This window comes from Malus domestica, chromosome 15, assembly GCF_042453785.1.
Source record: "Malus domestica chromosome 15, GDT2T_hap1".
NCBI classification, from domain to species: domain Eukaryota; kingdom Viridiplantae; phylum Streptophyta; class Magnoliopsida; order Rosales; family Rosaceae; genus Malus; species Malus domestica.
In genome coordinates, this window is record NC_091675.1 from 56,038,100 (window position 1) to 56,062,010 (window position 23,911).

General features: G+C 39.6%; 1 protein-coding gene and 1 long non-coding RNA gene across 3 annotated transcripts in view; both read right to left on the reverse strand.

The window, feature by feature from the left end:
- The window catches only part of LOC139192537 (uncharacterized), a 42,000-nt gene extending 21,896 nt beyond the window's left edge, over positions 1-20,104 (reverse strand). The window contains exons 1-2 of one of the 2 annotated variants that reach the window (XR_011576743.1): positions 19,643-20,104; positions 13,309-14,820 (exon numbers count right to left, since the gene is read on the reverse strand). This is a non-coding gene — a long non-coding RNA (uncharacterized lncRNA). Of the gene's footprint in view, positions 1-13,308; positions 14,821-19,642 lie in introns of those variants that run through there. The other variant, XR_011576742.1, reaches the window with a different exon arrangement.
- A 588-nt stretch (positions 20,105-20,692) lies between these two features.
- On the reverse strand, positions 20,693-23,911 carry LOC139192261 (septin and tuftelin-interacting protein 1 homolog 1-like). Its single transcript, XM_070814068.1, has 2 exons — positions 23,768-23,911; positions 20,693-23,672 (listed from the first exon to the last, which is right to left on the reverse strand). Exon 2 carries the CDS (start codon positions 23,616-23,618, stop codon positions 20,985-20,987), a length of 2,634 nt encoding a protein of 877 aa, XP_070670169.1. The 5' UTR covers positions 23,619-23,672; positions 23,768-23,911; the 3' UTR covers positions 20,693-20,984.

Genomic DNA, 23,911 nt, shown 5'->3' on the forward strand with positions numbered 1-23,911 from the left:
TGCACAATCAAATCAACCTAGCAGAAGGAGTCTGATTTGAAACTAAGGAACTCTCAGAGTCCTTGCTTAGAATTCCAAACCAGTTCGAGATCCAAGATGTGGAAAGACAACAAGATCATCTATCTCCAAAACCAGATTTGCGTTCTTAAACTCTACTCTGTCTGGTTTTTACTTTGCCATACTTGTCATGTTTATTCGTTGTTTGTTTGTTTGCTTGTTTTTTGTGTGAGTTTATACTTGAAACATTGAGGACAATGTTTGATTTGAGTGTGGGGGGGGTAACCATTGTTTTGCATGAAATTCGTAAGAGTTTATCACTCATTACTTCTAGTGTTGTTCCTTGCTGTTTTAAGTGTTTTAAGCTGTTTTGGAGTGTTTCAGTGTGTTTTGACATAAAAATCCGAAAATCTCATAAAAATTTGAAAAATTGTTTTGAAAAACCCAAAAAGAGTTGTTTTTGTATGTTTATTTGTGTCTTAGGGTACCTTCCAACACAATGATGAGGATTTGATTTTTAATTACATGACTGTTAAAGAGAGTTATAAACATGGATGAAAATTTGATTTACTCTTTGGTGTATGTTTGGTTGTGGTTATAATTTATGAATTCACATGCAATCATGAAGGAAAAATCAGTTTTGTAACATGCTTGAAAGAAGGAACTCATTATTCTTTGCTTGGTTGCTACTTAGAAGCGTTTCATCATTTAGTTCCAAATGCTAGAACTCATGCCTATTTCATTCAAAGCATGCTATTGATTTGCATAACACATTTTCAAGATGAAGTTGTGTAGTGACCACCAAAGCCAAATTGTCGTGCCCCTATTTCATTATGTGTTTAAGTTTAACCCCGTTGAGCCTTGTTAAGGCTATGTTCTTTGTTAAACCACACTATCCTTACCTAGCTTAGTTTTAGGACCATCCATACCCTTGTTCTTGAAGCATAGTAAAACATGACTTAAAATGAACTCCTTTTTTTTATCAATATATTGCAGAAGGCAAGTGTGGGGGAAGTGATTCTTGTGTGTGTGTGTGTGTGTGTGCCAAAGTCCTTAATAAGGCACGGGTAGAAAAGAAAAAAAAAGAGTGAAAAGAAAAAAAGTTTGTTAAAAAAGGGTCCAAAACATTGAATTCGGCCCTAAGTGTTGCGTGAATCTTTCCTTTGTATTTAAAAGTTAATTCTGCATTCTAAAGTGAATTCCAAGTGTCTATTTCATTGCTTTGCTTGCTATCGCTTTAAGAATGTTTGTTCTTCCTATCCCTTCTTTATTAGCCATTACCCCCAAGCCTTGTTACAACCCTTGACTTCAATCTTGAGTGTTGTGTGTTTCAATTTATGGAGTTCGAAATTGGTATGAGCATATGGTGTCACCAGTTCTTGCATCTAAATAGTAGCATTCCATTCATGAGATCATATCTAAACATGCTTAATAACTCCAGAAAATTGTTTTCTTTGTTATAACATATGTGAGTCCTAGTCTTCCATGTTTACGTCAATCTTCTCACATATACCTAGTATAGGGTGTGTGGTCAGAAAATGTGTGAGAAAATAGAAAGTATCTTGTAAGGAATTAAGCAAATTCTCTAAGACATGTTACTACATTCAAAACATTGTTTTAATTGGTTAATTGTGAACTAGTAAGTAGTGACTGTGATTAAGTTTGTGCTCAAGTGTGAAGATAACCAAAATCTGTGGGAATGATGATTTTTAACATGTCATGTGCATTGGAAATCCCTAAGGCAAATGTTGGAAGGTTAGGTTGTGTTTTGTTTGTTTTGTTTCGTTTTGTTTCTTTTGTTTTGCTCGATGACTAGTAAAAGCTAAGTGTGGGGGAATTTGATAGGAGCATATTTATGCAACTTAGTTAGCTTGTTTCTTGGCATTTACTTAGTTTAATTCTAGTTATTTTAGTACTTTAAGCTATTTTCGTGTGTCTGTAGGTTCAAATAACAAAGTTAGCAACAAAGTGCTATTTGGAGCATTTTGGAGCATTTTGGAGCATTTTTTGGCCAAGATTGGATAGTGCAAGCATGGAGACATGAGGATGGACGTTTTTGAAGATTTGAAGGCTAGAAATCAGCAAGTGTGTTGACCTACAACTCCAAACATCCATCCACTACACCCATTATATCCACTCATTACCAAACATCCATCCACTACACCCATTACATCCACTCATTACCAAACACCATCGAGAACACAATCCACCCATCCACCCTTCACCATAACTCACATATATCCATCCACCACCATAATTTACCATTCATCCATCAAACCACACCTTGTGCCGCAACAAAGAGAAGAAAGAGGACCCTCGGACGTGCTTGCCATTCAAGTTGGATTGTTGGAGCGTTTTAGGTGTACTTTGTTCTTGCTTTCAATGTCTAATTTGTTATTTTCTAATTTTGTTGCAATTATGAGTGGCTAAACCCCTATTTAGTTAGGGGGAAGTTTGAAGCCATGAACATGCTTGAGATTTGAATTGATTTCTTCCAATTGGGATTTGATAAGTTGTGATTGCAATTCAATTATCTATTTTATTCATAACTGATTCTTACATGTTTATTAAGGATGCATACTTAGTTTTCATGCATGAATTAGATGCTAGAATATAAATGAGTTTCACCTAATTGTTACAAGTTTATATTTATGAGTAGTGAAGGTTGTTTATCACAATCGCGTTAATTGAATTCTTGGCAATTGTATCATGCATTCATAGTTATAATTGCCTCGTCAACACTTCTGATTTTCATTGAACGTAACGATCTCTGATTGTGTCTCTATTATGCATTCATATAGGGGACTTTTAGAGAATGATTTGGGTTGTTGCATGCATTCATCCAACTCAATGAGTAAAGGAAAATCTGAGGGTTAATTTGTGCATCACGGTTAATCTGGGGTGTTAAGCATCATAGTTTATTGAAAAGCAATTGGAAATCAATTCATGTACAAGTGTGTCATGTGCGAAGAACGGACCTCTAACTAATCCATCCATCATCTCATTTCTTAAACTCGCTTTACAATCTGTCTAATTTTATAAGTTGTTTGTTTGTTTCGAATTCGTCAAAACCAAAATCCCCCTTTTACTTTGTTGCTTCAAAGTGTTAAATTTCTATTTCGTTAGTGTTTTTGAGTGTTTTGATTCAAGTCAAAACCCAAATTTCGTCCAAAGTTGTGTTAGAGTCAAATCTGCCTAATAAGTGTTTTTAGGCAATTTTGAGGGTTTTTAAGTTGTTTTGCGTCTTTAGAATCTGTTTTGAGTCCTTTGAGTGTATTCAAACGTTTTTAATTTGTTTTTATGTCTTTGAGTTAGTTTAGAGATTTTAGCAAGCCCTTCTAATCCCCGGTTTAGAACGATCCCTACTTGCATTTATACTACAATTTGACAACAAAAGGGTTTAATTTGAGTGCTTAACTTTCATCGAATCATGCTACAATCACGCGAAGACTGGGGCTATTCACGGTCACATACGAGTCGGAGTTGCCTATTGCAACCTATACGACAAGACTAGCACCTACTTGGATCCAAGATAAGTGTGCGGTGCGGATGCGAACATACACATGAAAGACTAGCCCTGACCCTGGGCGAGCACTAACACTGGTGTAGCAAATGATGACCATAAAACATAAATATAGTTATGTCATAGTGGTTCGATAGTTCTAATCAGCATAATATCATTCATAACCGTAGGTATAATCATGGCATCAATAAAAATATGCATACCTGTGCATCCCGTAGGATTTATGATCACTTTGTAATTCTTATAAGCATTAGTCTAAGCTAGGCATATGTAATAATTCTCTTTCAATGTATAAATGGAAACTAACAAATATGTATATACTATATAAAATAAAAGACACATTCACCTAAAGTCCGCACTGCAACTCCTTAGCACGAATATCGAGGCATCACGAATGATCGTCGTCTAAAACAAATATCAAATCATGTCTCAAAATTCTTATTGATAGAACATGTAACTTACATAAAACACATCCCCAAGGACGTTCTAGAATGATTTGAAACCCATTGACCAAAAGTCAATCGTCGGTCAAAGGTCGACAGTAGGATCCACAACGCTACGCAACTCGATCTGGAAGATCAGCACCTCAGATTTCAGATCTGTAACTTCTGAAGATCATCATTATGCTTCTAAAACAATATACTTAAATCTTACCATAATCCGACAGTCGGATCTCCGCCAATCACGATTCAAGTGGTGGTCAAAGCTTTATTTTACGAACTTACAAATCCAATTTAGGAAGATCTGTATTTCTGATTCTCGATCCGTAAGTTCCTAATGTCCTCAAATATTACATACTATAATGTATTAAAGTTTGGTGCCGATCCAATGGTTGGATCGTCGAATCAAAAAATGGTCAAATGACGTAATATTCCATACTAGGTTCAAACTATCAAACTATAGCAAAAGGTTATCAAATTGACACCAAAACATCAAATTTAACTCAACAAGGCAACGTTGGCCCGTCAGCCGCCCCTAATCGCCGAAAAATCAAACAATTCCAAAAATTTCCAAATTTTACAAAAATGAAAATATCAATGAGTAGAGCAAGTTTTATACATGTGGCCAAGTCCAATTTGGTAGGGAAAAGCCCAAAATTGGCTCGCACCCGTTGGAAACCCTAGAAATTGGTGTGTTCGTTTCGCCTTTTCCGGTACTCTGCCACCTCCAAGGTTGTTTGGCATTTGCTCCTGGGCTTAAGGGGAGTTGATTAAGGGTGGTGGTGGGTGGTGCAACTCGCCAGAATGGTAGAATCGCAGTCGAACACCCTCTGGTTCTCCGGCACTGTTCTTCGTAAGTTTGAACCAAAAACTTTTCAATCTTTAGGATGAAATGGTAAAGGGGAGGTTGAGGAGGAGATTGCAAGTGATGGATGGATAAATTTTGCCTAAAAAATGGTGGATGTTGGACAGAATTACACCGAGTCAAACGGATTGGGTGTACGGGTCGAAGGGGAGGCTGGGGAGGTCCTTCCCTCTCTCATCTCCTAATTGGTTTTTTCTTTTCCCCTTCATTTCTGATTGTTCCAATCCTTTTTCCCCTAAATTTTTTATTGGTCACTCAACAACAATCTAATCGGGCCTCTTTCCCACAAGGTGAGAGTTTATTAATTTCTAATCTAAAAGGTAATAAAATTATTCCAAATGTCTGTAACTTTTCTGTTACATTCCCGATTCACAACTAGCTTTCGCCTATGTGTTCGTACCATCAAGTACTACATAAATATATTTTGTATGTCTCACTACATGCTGGTCAACGAAGGTCAACAATCTCGCCTCAATGGCATTTTCGTCCAATCACTCTTTTAAAATTAATAAAATTGTAAAAGTAAGGACGGGTTGTCACAATATATTTCTACTTCAGTTGCCCCTAACTCTATTAAAATCTCAAAGCCAATGATCAGTACCTCATATTATGCCGTATTGTGGGTAGTATCCTTGTAATCCAAAAGGAATGAGTAGCAATGTTGAATCCCCTTTGGATCAATGATGACAATTCCAGCTCCTGCAACATGTTGTGTGCAAGATCCATCGAAATATAACCTCCAAGGAATGATCCATAGGCTAGTTTTTTTTTTTTTTTTACTTCTTGCCAAATCCATTCCTCCTTGCCCGAATGAGCTTTACTAGGTGGGATCCAGAGGCTAGCCACCTCCAGTGTTCCAAGGAAGCTGACAAGTTCCTCCTTGGATTTCTTGGTGCTCAACTAGGAAGTCTGCAATTGCTTGTCCCTTTACTGCCATTTGAGGCACATATTGAAAACTGAACTCTAATAGTGCTAAGATCCATTCCCAATTCTTCGTGTCAGCATTGGCTTGGACAACATGTACTTGATCACATCAATTTTGACAATTATATGGATATGGCAAGGTAACATATAATGTCTTAATTTACTGGCAGTGAAGTACAAGGCCAAGCATATATTTTCAATAGGGATATATCTTGTTTCTACCTTAGTGAGAATTCTACTAAGGTAGAAAATTGCATGTTCTTTCCCCCCTTCATTATTCTGAGCCAATAAACTCCTTATTGATTTCTCAGATGCTGAGATGCAAAGCTTTAAAGGCTCCCTCATCTGGGGAAGCATGAACACTGGAGGAGAGGTTAGGCAAGTCTTCACTATATCAAAGGCTTTTTGGTGTTGAGGGCCTCACGCAAATTGTCTTGACTCTTCAATCTTAACAAAAGAGTCAATGGTTGGATCTTGCTCGCCAGATTGGCAATGAATCTCCCCAAAAAGTTAATCTTCCCTAGTAACCTCTGTAATTGTACTTTGTTAGTGAGGGGAGGTGATTCCATTATAGCCCTAGCCTTGTTCTTGTCCATTTCCACAACTCTTTGATGGATCAGGAACCCTAGAAAGTTGCCCGATCTAACCGTAATGGCACATTTTCTAGAATTCATCTTCAACTTGTGGGTTCTCATTCTCAACAAGGCTTGTCTGAGGTCTTCCAGGTGCTGATCTTCAGATCTAGACTTCACCATGATGCATCAATTTATACCTCCATGATATGTCCAATCAAATCATGAAAAATGGCATTCATTGCCTTTTGGTAAGTAGCACCAGCAATTTTCAACCCGAAGGGCATGACAACGTATTCACAAGCTCTTATATGTCTTGGGCATCTAAATGTTGTCTTATGTATGTCTTCTTTAGCCATTTTTATCTGATTATATCCAGCGTTCCCATCTATGAAAGATAATACTTTGTGTTTTGCAATTGCATCGATCGATAGGTCAGCCATAGGCATAAGGTATTTGTCTTTAGGTGTCATGTTAATATTTCTATAATCGACACAATGTTGGCCAACCACTCTACATATTTTGCGGGCCTAATAAAGCCTGCCTTTACTAGCCTTTTAATTTCCTCTATGACTTTTTCTTCTATCTTTTTTGACATCCTTCTTGGTTCTTGCTTTATAGGTCTGTACCCTTCTTTAATAGGCATTCTGGGCTCTACTAAACTGGAGTCTACTCCAGGCATTTCTATGTAATGCCATGCAAAACAGTCTTTGAATTCATGCAAAAGATCAACTATCTTTGCCCAATCTCCAGCTTCCAATAAGCCACTAAGTTGTATTGACATTGGATGCTCCTTAGTTCCCAAATTAATGGTTTCTAAGGGGTCTTGAACTTTGGTGCTAGTTTATTAGGCTCTGTAGACAAAAATTGTTGGAGTAAATATGTTTTTATTTAAATATTTTAATTGCTATGTTTTTGTCCGTTATGGTATTTATATTTGGACTTATTACAATCATTAAATATATATATATAACCTAAATTGTATTTAATCCTACCTTTTGATGAGGAGTAATCTCATCCACTACTTTTGAAATGTAAGAAAGTTAAATGGTGGGATTCCTTCTCTAAATAAAGAAGAAGATTAGGTCATGTACGTTCCTTTTGTTAGGTTTGAATATGTACGGTTTTTTTACCTTTGAATATGTAATTTTTTTATTTGACAGTTTTGGTTTCTTCAATTTTTATTATTAAAGATTTTCAAGCCCTTGAATATCAAAAATTTGAAACGAATATTTATTTGTCTTGCTTATATATATGTTCCCTGTTTCGAAGAAAAAGGAGAGGAGAAAAAGAAACAATATCTTATTATTTTTTTAAATTAAGTTATGAAAGCAACATATAGAAAAGGTGTGAGTTCGAAGGTTCTTTCATTGTGCAAGGAAGAACCTATCAGAAGAAGAAGGTTCTGGGCTGTTTTATCCTGGGGACGACATGGTGTTTGTGAACTGCTTGCACACTTTGGGCAGAGCCGCGAAATGTCTTAAAGAGAGCGATTTAGTTCGCGACTCATCCCAATAATCATTCACCACTCAAGGGTTCTACATTTTTTTGATAACTTCATTCCTTTCTATTTCAGTTTACAACAAAAACTCTACTGACTTTGGAGCCTCGGGCTCATCTTCTAGCCAATCCAAGTCACATATACATTTTGCTATATGAATGGCTACCTTCACTTCTTCTTCCAAAATTTCCCTCATTTGGTCATCTTTGGTTCCTAAAGTTCATTCTCCCCACTCTGCCATTTCTTTGGCTGATCTCTCTTCGTTCTTTCCCATAGTCCAGCAACCTCTTGATTAAAGACCTGATTGTTATCACTTGGTTTTTTCTCTTCTGGTATGTCATTATTGGTGTTGGCGGGCAAGGACAATACGAGGCATGTCCCATTCCTTCTGGGTGAGAGAAAGTCCTTGTTCTAAGAGCTTTTAGGCCGTCACCTTAGTAGGGTGGCCATTCAGATCAACACCTAGACATTGTAGGATCCCTACATTGGGATTGTAGAAATTAGCCTCACAACATTAGCTGTGGGAAAATCACCTTAACTCAGCCTCCACTATCTTCTAGAATTCTTGTCTTGCAGTGGTGGGTTCATAATAGACAACAACTTGTTGGTGCAAGGTAAATGGTATAGATAGACTCTAGCATATCCAATCTCTTCCCAGTAATGCCCCATAGGTAGAGCTGATATATACTGCAAAGAATGCCAACATAATCTTCTTAGATCCCAAGTCTACCTCTAAGGGCAATATCCTATGAGTTTTGGTGATGGCTCCAAAAAACTAGACACTGTGAGATCAGTAGGTATAAGGTCTTCTTCACCTCTACAAAGTTTCTTTATTTGTTTAAGAGGTAGCACATTAACAACTGCCCTTCATCTATCAACACCCTTTTGAAAAAAAAACTCCTTCTAGATTAGCTGTCATATATATGGGCTTTAGATGGTTTGCTAAGGCCAGACTTGGCTTTTTGAACATCATCTTGTCAGAATAAACCCTTTCAGGTTCTTTTTGCATAGGATCGGGCAAGTCTGCCAAGCTTGATTCCTCCTTACTGACTTCTTCAATGTTTACAAGTGCTATCATTGACTCTTGTACCAAATAATCATCCATCATTACTACTGGTTGATATGGTTCTGCATAAAACATAGCTAATAGTACATAGGTCATGTTCGCGTGAAAGTTGCAAGGTCTAGGTGTTCCTCCCTTTTTCTCCCCAATTTGGCATAGGAACTGATTCATCCATGCTTGAGCATCTTTGGTTAACATTAACTCGAGCACTTCCTTATCTCTTATGGTGTTAAAATCATCCAGCTGCCTTGGAGTTCTAAATGGAATATCCTCATGTGGTAGTGGAGGAATTCCTCTTTCAGGGGAAATGGTTCCAAAACACATGGGCCTTGGATTCCAACCTGGTGTAGGCACCATCACCATGCTTTCTTGGGCTCTTCTTAATATTTTGTACTTCCTTGGATGAGGGTTTTGAGGAACATGATCCCCTACGCCTTCAGCTTTGCTATTAGCCATCTGTACTTCTTTCTTGCTCCTCCAACTGAGTCGTCTCTCTCCTTTTTAGGTAAACATCTTGAACTTAACATTTTCATAAGCTTCTGAAACAACAGGCATTTTCAGTGAGTTCATATGAGTTTTGTGTTGCCTTTGAACCCTTCTTTTCATGGATGCCCCCATTTCTTAAACAGACTTTCCGTCTCTACCCACTACGTTCCACTTTCGACCCAGTCAGGCTAGATTCATTTTTGTAACTGGTGGTATCGGGCTCATGGTTCTTTCAAGCCTTCCTTGTCTCATGCTACTGTAGTTGGTTAGTTAGGGAACCTTAACATCCACCCAACGTGGCAACCTCGCCTCCTCACCTTTTACTTCTTTAAAAGCTTCAAATTTTCTAAACACTTCAGGTAGACCCTTAAGCTCTGAATCTTCTCCAAACCTCTGGAAGACCTTCTTAGTAGTCTCCTTGTTTGCTTCAGCAGCCCGAAGAATACTTCTACAAGCATCTTGTTCTTCTATCTCTCTCATTCTAACCAACTCTCGATCAATGATGGGTCCTGATGTTGGTACCTCAAGCTCACGCTCACACTGACATTTGCTACACAAAACTACTCTTTTGACCATAGCTTTTTGGGGCTTATCGAGTGACCTCCTGACACCTTATGTTACCCTACATGCTTGCCTTGTTTATCCTCTTTCATCCAAGGTAACTTTTCTTTTCCCCTTCTCCACCCAATTAAGGTTTATCATGTTGATTGGGGCTTAAGGGAATGGATCTGTGTCAACCGCTATGTTGGTTTGGGGTTTCTCCAGCAATAATTTCCCTTTAACTATAAGGTCTTGAATCTAATTTCTGAATTGCACACAACTAGCAATTAAGTGGTTAAAGGTATAGTGGAGCAATACTTATTCCCTCTAAGTTTTTCAGGTTTGGGCATCTTCTTGGTGCTGTTAGGCAAGATTAATCGAGCCCTCACCAGTTCCTCGTAGATGTCTGTGACCTTGGTTAAGTCAAAGGAATATGACTGATATTTTGGAGGCTTCATAGGTACAAAGCCTCCATCGTTTATCATGATTTTCTGGTCTTTAATGGGTTGAACCAATCCCTTCATCATCAAAGGTTTGAAAGAAGTGGTCATCTCTGCAGCACATAACTTTATCCCTTCTCCCAAGCTGTTATCATTTTTGTATTGGCGCTTTGCTTTTATAAAAATGGGTCACTTTAGATGAGTGTTTCACTTGTTGTTCTTCAGCCAACAACTTCTCATACTTAGTGGCTGCAATCACTAGCTCTTGAAGCTCATTATCATTGAACTTATTCCTTAAGGGTAGTCTTAGGGCCTTCTGGGCAATGGCTATGAGTTGAGCATGGTTGATTGGGAACTGGCATCTCATCCTGGTCTTTCTGAACCTATCATAAAATCCTCCGTAGACTTATGTACATATTACTTTACTTCCACCAGATCATTAATGGTCATTTTAGGTTCCACCTTATAAAATTGCTCATGAAAAGCCATCTCCATGTGCTCTCAGTTGGCAATAGAATTTGGGGGGGGTAACAGAGAGTACCATTGGGAAGCCAAGCCTACCAGTGACTTTCCAAACAATCTCATTTTTTAGTTGGGGTTGTCCTCGAACGCCACACAGTGATTTGATAACTTGAAGATGTGATCTCTAGAAGACACATTACAGTTTTCCCCATTAAAAGTTGGGAACGCGGGCATCTTGAAATTGAGAGGAAAAAGATTCTGATCATCAATATGCTTAGGATAAGGTTTCTGATATGTTATCCTAAACATCGGGTAGGCCTACAGCTAAGCATTGTGTACTACCATCATCCTCAAATCTGCCAATTAATTCTTGAGTTGTTGGCTAATCGTATTATTGTGTGGGGGATAGGGAGTTCCCCACTTCGGACTATGATCGATACCTGAGAAAGCTTCCCTCTATAGGTATGGCTCTACCTTCTTATCCCCCCTTATTAGCTAATAGTGATGGCCTATAAGGGAAAGGCTTGCCCCCAGCTGTGGATGAGCCATTTTCGCTTGTTTCTCCCATCGGGTTGGTCGTACCAATCTTTATCCCTTCTTGCTTGACTTGTCTTCTAACATCTAGTAGTGGTGGTGGTAGAGGATCGAGCAAGCCTATCTCTTGAAACTCTTTTTCTTCTCGTCGGCTGGTTTTAGCCTCTTCTTTCCTTTTCCCTTTGTTCTTCTTTTCCTCAAGTAAGGGAAACAAAGGAACTACTGGTTCCTTTTCTGGGCTTGCCTCCATGATTCTTTCCCTAGTGTAACCATCATTCAGTGTGGAGTACTCTAACTCCAGCTTTCTTTGTAGAGTTCCTGTTAAGGAACATAGCCTGCTAACCTTTATTCTGGTCTCCAAAAAGATCTTCTTCATACTCCTCAGTACTTGTACCATGGTGGCTTGCAAGTCTTCATTAGTGACCTTTCCACCCAACTTCTCATAAGAGGTCAGGCTCTTTAGGATTACAAGGCTGTGTAGTAAAGGAAAGTCCTCTGGGTGATCTGTCATCCTTGCTTCTGTTGGACAAAGAGGTTGCCCAAATTCCACCTTCCACCTAAACGTTCGATCCGTCCTTCGTCTTGGCGTACAATATCGCAATAGGTCCCACCAGGCGTGCCAAAACTATATTCGGGCTAGATCTGTCCCTCACACAACTCCCCGGGGGTCTTGCCTCTCGGGCAAGGTTTTGCTACTTAGTATGCTGCAATATAAGTTTGCTATTAGTTTGAATGGTGCCTTTGTGGGGCCTTTATTAGGTCTTGAGGCTCACAATCAAAACTAATGTGGATCTAAGTGTGCCACTGTTACCTTCGTATAACATATTGTTCTTTTTTGTTATTAACTGGGCTGATTACTTGCGCCACAAGTTATTTAGACTTCTTGATCTTACTGGATTGTTACGGATGGTTTAAGTCTGTATAACGTTCTTTTTCTTGCCTTGTAAACAAGGACTTTTATTCATAATATTATATGTCCAGATAAAGGGAGTTTAGGGCCATTCCAACTATTTCTTTGATTACAATTAAAATTAAAGAAGCAAGGTTAATTAGTTTAGCCCGATTAATCATCAAAATAAAACTTTGAACGAAAAGCAGTTGAAAATGATTTAAAACACAAAGAAAGATGCATTACACAACAGATCTACTTTACGTAAGTACAAACAAAAGAGACTCGTGCAAGATTATAACCTTGTCAGGCAAGGTTCATCCTCTTGTAACCACTTCTCTTTGTGTTTACAAGGGTTGTAATCTTTGGAGAATGAAAGGTAAAACGAGTTTTACTAAAGGGATTCGATACTACAACGTTGGGGAAAACGAGCAGAACGTCTAAATCTTGACAAAAGATGGCTTTCTATGGTGAATCTATGACTAAGAGAATAAAGCCTGGACAAACTAAAGCTTTATGGTTTCTTGCTTGTCTGAGAGCAAAATGGGATGTCTTTTGATTGATTTGTTGAGTGTCCTTATCTCTGGTATCCCTAGCTGCTTTTATAGACTTTTTAGCCTGATTGTCTAAGCCTTGCCTTTTAGTGATGGCCTCCGAAGCATGGTGAGTCATCACTTATTTACCTATCTATGCCCTCGAAAAGTGTTTTTTTTTTGCTGGGGGTGAGCTACCCTCTGTTGCCCATCACTTCTCTCATAGGTTTGTTGCCTATTCCTTGCCAAAATGATTTTTTAATTCTTCCTGGGCTGTTGACTTGTCCGAGCCCAATCCTCCCCTTGCTTTTTGTGTTCTTGGGCCTCCACTCTCACTAAGCCCAGCATTAAATATCCACTCAAACATAACTATTGCAGCTTAAGGTTATAAATGATAGTTTCCTAGTGTGGGGATTGAAACAAATACCACCAGCCTACTACCACTTTCACCTCTGTAAATGTTTCAAGATTAAAGAAAGAGGTAATCTAATGACATCCATGTTACAGAAAAAGAATATAAGAATCCGTTACACCCAAAATTGTTCAACGCTGTACAACTTTGATGTTTTCACTAAAAATATTTTGTAGCAAACCTTGTTGAATCTACACCAATATACATAAGCCATTAAAAAGAAACAAAATAAAGATTGTTAATGCATAAACTAGAATTACAAATGTATGTGTGTGAGTGTGTTTGCATGTATGTATCAGGAGAACCATTGCTATCACATCACATGACATACGTACAGAAAACATATCTTCACTACAAACACAAATTACCATATGATTCCTCATTGTTGTTCTTTTCATCCCTTGTTCTTAGAGCCAGTACCGGATAATATATCACTATTTTCAAACTGGTTGAACTCTTTTATAATCAGATTCACTGAAACTAAATCCTTTTCTAACTATCATCCAATAACTGCAAGCCAATGAAGAATATTTACAATTTTAGGAAGATCTGAGGTGTGTGCAGCAAGTATAGAGGCGTGGTATATGCCAGCAGAGTACATGCAGCTACTAAAAGCTCAAAAAAGTTTACATAAAGGTTGTATTATAAAACTATCTAGTAAACCAATGAGTTTCCAAAAGGCCTCGTGCTAGATAGAGATGGGAATATACATATAAGGCATAGAGGATCCATTCCCCTAGGCGATGTGGGATCTAACAAGTAGAATCTTTGTTTGCAAGTATTCTCTACTTCTATGAGAGACCTTTTCTCCTTCCGTGAGAACCTTTCTCACCTAAGTGTGAGTGGTCTTTTGATTAAACCAATGTTATTGCCAACCCTAGCTATGGCTAGAGTCGATGGTAGTCCCATGCTTTTTCTTCCTTTTTCTTTTTTCTTTGCTATCCCTATTGTCTACACTTTCCACCATCCCTGCAAATATCAGTTCCCTCATCTGAATTCTATCCTTGCTTTTGATCGTAGCTTCTCGAACTCCAACCCCCGATCATCCACTTGCTCTATCCCCCTTGATCCATCCCCTTCCATACCCCTTCATCCATCTCCCTTCATCTTTTCCATCAATTGGCTCCATCATCTCTCTTACCATCTTCATTTCCAATCGATTTCCACATATTTTCAATGCGATACTTCGCGATTCTATGGAAGGGTGTGTAGAGCTTCGGCTCGGGTGTTCGCACCACTACCTCTGCTGGCCTCAGTTTGTTTTTTCCGGTGTGTTCGCCCTTGGTGGCGATGTTGCTTGCTTCCCGGCAGGCCTCCTTTGCTTTGTGGAGATGGTTGGTTTGGTGGTCCCTCGAGGATGAGGAGGCCTTCTTCTTCTTTAATTTTGGGGTTCTTGCAGGTATGACCTTTAGCAATGGTGGTGGGCGTCGGATCGTGGTGATCGATGTTTACTTTCCTGATGGCGGCTGTTGTAGGCTCAGGAGAAGGCGTTGTGTGTTTCTATGTTCTATTTGTGTGCGGGCTGGGCTCCAAAGCTGGCTTTGGGCCTGGTCATTTGTGTTGTGTTGGCCTTCTTTTTGTGTTCCTCTTGTATCTAGGCCTTTGTTTGTACTTGCTTTTTGTTGGTAATAAAATTTACCTGTTGTCCAAAAAAAAAAGAAAAAAGTTGTATTATAAAATTAAAAGAAGAAGAAAGTACAAAGCTCACTGTACGCTGAATGTTTATCAAGTCTTCCATTCACTAATTGTTTCTTCAGCTTCATCCAAAACCCAGTAACATCTTAGCCATCAACAGCCAAGATAGAGCACTGCAACGCCGAATTCCTTGTTTGTAATGTAAAATAAATTTGGGATTCAAAGAGCAAACCCTTTCCACTCACGGAGTTTGTCAGCTGCGCTTTTATTCTACAAATGAGACTCACCAATGCTTCTCTTTAATTGGGGCTTTGCTAACATTGTATTTCCCTAGTGAGTATAAACTTTTATCAACAAAATTAACTCCAGGAACAAGAGATGTATCACAATTTTGAAGGAAGAGGCAAGAAAACAGAATAAAAAAAACTAGAGAAATTGCCAAAAACGAAATGACAAAAATACCCACATATAAATTGTAAAAACTCACAGCTCATTGCGTAATTTTTTTTATTTCGAAGAGAGTTGTGAATTCTAGGTGTTTAGGTTGAGTTCAAATCTGTGAGCATATCATATGCATACCGTGGACGTATAGTGAGTTCGACGGCCAAACTGGGCTTTTCTCCTTCGCTTCTCAAACCGCCGCCCTCCATCTTCCCTAATCTCTCTCCCATAGCAAAATCTAACTCAGGGCTGGTTTGATATTGATTTGCTTTGAAAAAAAACTACTTCTGCTGTGCTATGAGAATAAGCTCATTTTTGCTGTTTCACGTTTTCAGCTTTTTTTCACCAAAAACTGTGAAAATAAGCTGTTTTTAAGTGTTTACCAAGCATCTTTTTTAGCTCAGTTTTTTTTAATACCCACTTTTTATAAAATACCTCAGTACCAAACCAGTACTCCGAAACTCAAAACCCAATTTCCAGGGTTAAGGCAATTTTGATTGAATTTTTTAGGGTTTTTGGGTGGTAGACAAAGGCATGTAATTCCAAACCCCTTTTCCCAAATCATCGACGACGAGCCTAAACCCGACAGAATCAATGACGAAATCGACGAAGAAAATGGGGAGAATGACGCAGACCATGGACTAGAAGCATTATTATATTAGATAGGGGGATTCTTCGGGCTGGTATTGTTATGCTTTGAAAAAAAACTGTTGTGAGAATAAGCGGCTGTGCTGTGAGAATAAGCGGTTGTGAAATAAATCAGTAGAGTGTTTGATAAACTTTTTTGTAAAAGTGCTTTTGGAAAAAAAAAAAAACAGTCTGATAGTGGGTCTTTTCATTAAAGGAGCACTGTAGCTCCGTGTGCTTTGAAAAAAAAAACCAGTTTTCCAAAACTGCAAATAACAGCTTCATCTTTTTCCTTTGATTTCAGCTTATTCTCACAACAGCTTCCAAAATAAGCCCTTTTTTTCAGTTTACCAAACACCTAAAATCCTTACAGCTTTTTTTCATGGATGCTTTTTTTTTAAGCACCTCACACCCAAACCACCCATTCATCTTGTCCGAGCTATTAAATAAGAATCTGGTAAATAAGGGCTTCTTCATCTTGTCTGAGTTCTCTTCACCAATTGTCAACAAGTGACATCATAGCCGGAACCCAGAAGCTCTTTCGCAAAGTAGAATCCGATCACCGAGTGCTCGCCACTGTTGGAAGGAATTAACCCATTTATATACGAGAGCAATTAGGTCATTTTAATTTTTAAAAAAAATATATCATATTTCTGTTATATTGTTGTGCACATCGTGCACATATTCTGTACATATATCAAAAATCCTATTTTAGTCCAAAAATTAAAAATATTGGTCATTTATGTCAATTTCCCAAAAAACTATTTATAAGCGTGAATGGAACACATAAGATTTTACGTTTTCAATTTTCCTTTGCACATACAACACCATTAGAAAAGAGACATCAGATCTTTACAAGTGCAAGTGTTGTACGGAAAAGGATCCGCCTGGGGATCCGGGAGAACCCGTAATCGTAAACGTTCATTGTACATCGTGCGGTCAATTTTCGTTAAGTACTATATATATTTAATTTTAAATTTTAAATTTAAAAAGATTTCTGACCACATGATGTATGATAAACAGATACGATTACGAGATCCCCAGATTCCTAGGAAAAGGTCCGAAACCTTTTCCGTGTTGTACATGAGCAGTGCACTCATCCAAGCAAGAATATACACCTAGCTAGGGGTGTGTTCGGTTTAAATCGGTTCGGTTTTTTGCCAAAACCGAAACCAAACTGAAATTTCGGTTCAGTTCGGTTCGGTTTATTTTTTTTTCGGTTTTTTTTTGTTCGGTTTTTTTTCAGTTCGGTTTTTTCCGGTTCGGTTTCGGTTTTTTGTTTTTTATTTTTTCAAAAAATGAAAAACATTTAAATATTAAATTTTAACATATCCAATACAATCATAACATAAGCATTCTAACTAGAATCAAAGACAATGAAAATAAACATTTAAAGTTAAACTAAAATCATCAATCAAGTCTTTCAAAGTCCAAACTAACAACCTCACAACACAAAAATCGTACAAATGACTTAGAAAAGTTTAATTGTATGATGTTGTTCAAGGATCAAGGTTGTTTGCTTGTAACGGCATGTTGACAACTTGATTAGTAAAAGTAATGCGTTGGTGGATTTATTTAGTGTGTGTTGGATTCTTTTCCATCACAAATTACCCAAGTAATCTACCTGAAATAAATGTTTATGGATTCTGTTACATGTTATATGAGAGTAGATTTGGAAAAGAAAGCTGGAGCAGAAGTAGACAATGCTATGGAGATGGATGTAGGTACTTCAGGATGAGGTTTGGTTCTGGAACCTTATATGGGGGGAGAAATAATAGGTTAGGGTTTAGAGTTTTTATAGGACTTTTTTTTAATATTTTGAGCTTAAAGTTTAGCAACACATTGGGTTTAGCACATTTTAACTTACAAATTGGGTTTAGAAAATAATACCCAAAACAAATAATTAAATAAAAAAATTAATTTAATTAATTCGGTTCGGTTCGGTTTGGTTCGGTTTCTAGATCACTAAAACCGAAGCGAACCAAAAGAATTCGGTTCAGTTCGGTTTTTTCAATTCGGTTCGATTTTTTTGTTCGGTTCAGTTTTTTCGGTTTCGGTTCGGTTTTTTTCGGTTTTCATTTTTTGAACCCACCCCTACACCTAGCAAGAAAGAGATGGATTATCACATAACTCTCTGAAATAAGACCTACAATATAACAGTCTGGATGAATCCAACTTCATCTCCTCGTATCCGATCCGATCGTGACACTTCCCAATAAAGATGATAGAAAAGTGAGCTCCCCTATCTCATTCAAAATTCTGTAGAAGCCTAAATCTCAACTTAAAGGAAGCAAAAAACTGACTAGCATTCTTGCATGGGAACATTGTGATGAATGGACAATCTGTGTTGGAGTGAAACAGAAATGAGAAGAGGTGTTTCACTATCACCAGACCAACACTCTTCCCAAAACCACACTCCCCCATTAACCACCACTTGAAGAAAGAGAGCCAAGCAATTTGGAAATGTGTTTCATGCCACTAGTTTAGCATCTCACGCATTGTCATGTAATCTATTTTTGCTTCTCGACAGCATGTCATAAGAATCAGTTTCCACAGAAACTGCAAAACCATTTTCCAACGCCTCGTTTCTCTACCAAGTTTCCAATCCCCAAACCACCCTTCTTTCAGACCTGAGACAGTGACTCAGAACTCCTATCAACCACAATTCTCTGCCACAAACCTTCACTCACTGTTTTGTAATTTACTGTAAACAACTTTATTGAGAAAATTGAAAAAAGAACAATGTCTAGCGGTCAGCAAGAAGTCCACCATCCAACAAGAACAGAAACAACCCTACCCATCCAAGAAGATAATACCAACACCACAACACCGAACAGAAGAAGAGCAGCACCACAAAAAGACTACTCAACGTAACAATGAATCAACAGAAAACTAGAACACTGATTAGCTAACATAAGCTTAGAAATTGAGACACAGAATGACTAAAGACGCCGAAAATCCCACTATACCCCACAAATCTTCACTCACTTCGCTCTTTATCTTACTTAGGGGTGGTTCGGTATGGGATCCCATACCGAAACTCTTGTCCCGATTCCCATACCAAAATTTTCGGGAATCCCAATTTCAATACCGATCCCAAACCAAATTTTCGGGAATCCCAATTTTCGGGAATCCCGAAATAATTTCGGGATTTCGGGACAAATCGGGAATCCCGAAATAATTTTGGGCTTTTGGGCTTTTGGGCTTTTGGACAAAAAAAGCTAATATTGGTCCAATTGGACAAAAACCTAATATTGGGCCGTGCCCACTGAATGTAACAGCCCCATATGGGCTTAACTTGATTCAATCAAATAAGAAGACATGACCTTCATATCGAAAGCCAAAACTAAATAGCACGAATTTTGTCAAGAAGACATGACCTTCAGTTTCTGCGACTCAAGTTCCACTCCTTTTGCTTATCTAGTTACAGTCAAAACTAAATAGCACGAATTTTGTCAAGATATAACCTTCATATCGAAAGCCAAAAGTTCCATAAATTCACCCCCACCCGAATTTCACCAAATGAAAGAAGACATTCGAGAAAATATATAACATGTTTTAAAACAAAGTTCACACTATACAAATCAAATTAAATGCGAAAACATGCCCCGAACTACAAGTAGATTATACACATCAAATTCATAAGACTGGACTGATAAAGAGAAAAGGCATCGCATTATTATAAGAACAAGAATTCCCAGTGCCTAATAACAAAAAATGCTAAATTGAAACCAGAAATAAGAAAACCAACCACTTACCGGGGGTTGAGCAGTCCGCTGGGCCGCCTCGATGTTCCCAGTAAGCTGCGAGGGCTGCGAAAGCGCTGCCACGGCCGCTGGATTCAACCCACCATAGCCCGAGCTCGAATCCACCTGCTGCTTCTGATCCTCCGCAACCCCATGTGGGTAATACGCATTCTGCAAATGGGTCGGGTCAGGATCCGCCGTTTGTGGCTGTTGGGGCGGAAGTGGGACCCCGGGAGGATGAATCGAAATGGGTTCTTGATGGTATTGGTGGTGGTGGGCGGTGGCGTAATCCTGGGTGGTGGTGGTGGGATTGTAGTATTGTTGGTATTGTTGTTGGTGGTCGGATTGTTGGGGGTGATTGTAGGGATAATAGGCCTGGTAGGAATAGGATTGGTCGTAGGATTGGATTCTTGAGGGATCGAATGAAGAGGAACTGAAATGTGATCTGACCTAAAAACTAATCAACGACATAGATTAAATCCAAAACAATCAACGGTTGAAATAATTATCTTATAATTAAAAAATTATATATATATATATATATATATTTTCGGTTCGGTATGGGAATACCGAAAAAATGAAATGCAATACCGAATCCCATCCCGAAACTTTCGGTTTGGTTTGGGATTACGTCCCGAAAATTTCGGGAATTTTGGTTTGGGATTTTTTTGGTTTGGGATCGGGATTTTTTTGGTTTGGTTTGGGATTTTTGGGATTTTTTTCCAGCCCTAATCTTACTTAAGTTTCTTTTTTTTCATAATTTGACATAAAAACAAAACATATTTAACTTGTCTGAGTAAGACTATAGTATCTGCCAAAACTCCACTCCTGGTCATTCCTAGTGATGAGATAGTATAACCATCACTACTGAATCTATGCACCGTACTTTCAACCTTTTGCTACATTTAAAAACTGCATAAGCTCTCCTATTATGAAGACATCCAAGAAAATCATAAACTGTGTGTAGAGAGGCCACAGCACACCCAAAACATTCATAATCATGCATGCATGTTAGTTTGGATTATAAGCACAAAAACAGACATTTCAATGAAAACTGGGCAATAATCAAAATCGTTGGTACTATAATAGCAAGACGTATTTATACAACCTAGTAACTGGAGTGAATCCAACTGCAAAACTAAAATAATGAATGAAAAGGTTAGATTTTGCAAATACCATTCCTTACAGCAGATATTCCGGCTTCCAAAGACAAGCTGAAAAAAGTATGACAAGTTAATTTTTGAGTTCTCGATCCAAGAGTTAGGCATGCTGCATTACAACCTAATGCATCAGCTCCATTCTCAGTCCAGAGTCACCACACACACCTTCAACTCTTCAAAGACCTTTTTAAAACTCAGCGTCTCCTTGTAAGTAAATTATTGTGCATGTCCAGCAACCTTTCAAGGGATACAAGGGACCAAGTTTCCTCTATTTGGGCATATACCTTTTGATTTAGGGAGTCAACTATTATGCTTACATTACCAAAGCCATACATCTGGTGACCATTATGCATCCTCCCAGGCTTAGGCCTAAATAGCAGGCCATTTTGCTGCGCATGGGCTTCAATAACATCTTTCAAACTCATCTCGTGACCAATGCCATCCATTTGAGCAGTGCCACCCAAGTTTGCATGTGCTGCTGCTGCTGCTGCTGCTTTCTGCTGTGCCTCAAATTGCCTTTGCTCAAGCACCCTAAGGTAGCTAATATTCTCCTTCAAACCAGGTTGGACCACCTCCATACCCTCAACAGCCCGATTCATCATGTCAAGACCACAATTAAGCTGATACCGGATACTTTCATTTGCATGAAGCTCCTCAGGAATGAGTTCCTTCCAACCTTTATACCAATTTAAAACCTCTTCAAAGTTCGGGTTCGAACATAACCAGTGATACAAAACCTGTAGCCACTTGGTGAAGAAAAATTTCTCCAACATATCTACCATTAGATGAATTGGAATAGCAGAAGCCCAACTCATCACCCAATTAAATTGATCAAGTGTCTGATCTGCAGGGTTCACTTGGAATTCTTGTAAGACAAGCTGCAACTTGGGTACTATAAATCTATACATAAGCTGTTCCCAACTCGCGGCATCAAACACCTTCTTCCACGGTGAGAGTATGGTATAGGCAGATCCATCGCTTGGGTGCCAAGCACCCAGAACATTACTCAACTTGAATCGTATTGTGTGATACAAGTCTTCCAACTTGTGTCCCAAGAGTGGTAGCCACGGATGCACCCACACATGGATGGGAACAGTGTCCCGGTGAGGTTCCCACAAGTCAACTGCGTCCTTCAATTTAGGAAAGATTACCATATCCAGTATGGAATGAAGGACAGAAGGAGGCAGCAAGTTCTCCCAAGACTCCAGAAAGCGAAGCATGGGTTCAGGGTCCTTGGGCTGCCATGTATTGACGCCAGCAATCCTCACAGCGGGTACCACCACCTCGGAAAGCAATTTGGTGTAAGGGGACATTGAGCTATGCCAAATATCCAGGTACTGCTCGCTCTCCCCCTCTCCATGAAGCAAAGCCTTCCAAGAAGATATTACATCCAACCCATGCGAGGGGTTCCTAAGAGGATCCCAGCCTTGAAACATCCTAATAAACAGAGGCAGAGCGAACGAGCAGGCAATGCAAGACAAGTTACATAACTTATAGTCATCGGCGTATCTCTTCTGCAGGTCACGAAAGTCCTTTGTCAGGGAGTCCAGCGTCAATGTTCCCATGCTATTCTCTTCTCCCAGTCGATCTATGACGGTCCTAATATCCTCCAAGTTATCCAGGTGTTGCTTCTGCCTGGCCACCTCCGTCTCCAACCTCTCTTTCTCCTGGTTCAAGCTGATGGCCGTGTCCCGCTCATTCCTCAGGTCCCTGTCAATCTTCTGGATATCGAGCTCAGCTAAGTCCAGAATCAACCTGACGTTGTGCTGTAGCTCAGGCATGGGAACATCCTCTTCCCTTGCTTTCTCTTCAGCATTCAAATTCTCCAGATTGGTCAAGACTCGAACCTGAGGTCCGCGCATATCAACCACCTTGTGCACAAGGACCTCTGTGCCTTCTTCCTGCTTCTGGGCTAACAACTCCTTGGCAGAGATATAATGGTCCTTGTTAGTCTTGTTCTTCTTCCAGGAAGGCTTCTTTTTGGTGGAGGTGGCAGCGGGCAAAGGCTTGCTCGGCTTTTCAGCTTCCAATTCTTGCAAGCTAGGCCGCTTGACCTCCGTCTCCTTGTAATCATTGAAACCCATGCCCATATTCTTTGGCCTCAGCTTGGCTTCAATAGGAGCGAGAATGCCTTGCTCGTTCTTCCCAAGTCCGCCTCCTTTGTAGCCCATGTTCTTAAGCATCTTCATTCCAATGCCCTTGGTGTGTTTCTCGAAGGCCCCCAGACCCCCATCCCCAGCGCCCTTTGCTCCTAGTCCTGCAAATTGACGTTCTTCAGAACCTCCTCTACTCTGAGACTGACTACTAGTAAGCTTGAGCAATTTCATCTTTTCCCTCTCCTTGTGTCTCCTCTCCGCCCCCTCCTTTATCTTCTTCCCAAAAGCCGTCGGCAAAAAACTCTGCTCATCCTCCACCTCCTCCTCCTCCTCCTCGCCACCCAAAGAATCCGAATTCGGATTTTTAAAACCTAAACCGGAACCCGTAGCGGCACCAAATCCAAGGTCATTGGTGGCGCCGAGGCCAGGCCGCTTATCATCGTTTTGCTGCTTTGAATTGTCGTCGACCTCCTGGTTGGGCATGACGATTCCTGTGGAGACAAAACTGACGGGCTTGGTGAGGTCGACCCTTCGGTCTTTCCTGCGTTTTCTGGAGCCGCCGTTGTCATCGTCGTCATCGGAATCGGCAGTAAATATGCCGTAGAGGACGTCGTCTTTGGTTTGGACGGGCTTGTCCTTGCGCTTGCTGTAATAGAACTCGCCGCCGATCCACTGGGCGTCCTCGTAATCCTCCTCCATCCCAAACCTCTCCATCTCCTGATAATCATCCATCACCCACCCTGCCCTAAAATTGTACCTCTGATTTCGATTGCCAAAACCCTAACACTGGTGATTGAGGGATCAGATCATAAAAATTTTGACCAAAAAATTATATACATCCGAATAAAATGGAATAAAAGTGAAAATACAAAGCAAATTACCGATGCAGTGATTTAAGGCTTGTGGTGGCTGTCTCGGGCGAGCAACTCCAGCGGATGCTGGTTGCTCGGGCGACAGGGGAGGAGAAAGGGCCTGAGGGCCGGTGGGAGCAGCTCCAGCGGGGAAGGGCCCGAGTGAGGGTGGGA

Excerpts from the sequence above, each read along its gene's own strand:
- LOC139192261 (XM_070814068.1), bottom strand. The coding sequence starts at position 23,618 with ATGGATGATTATCAGGAGATGGAGAGGTTTGGGATGGAGGAGGATTAC.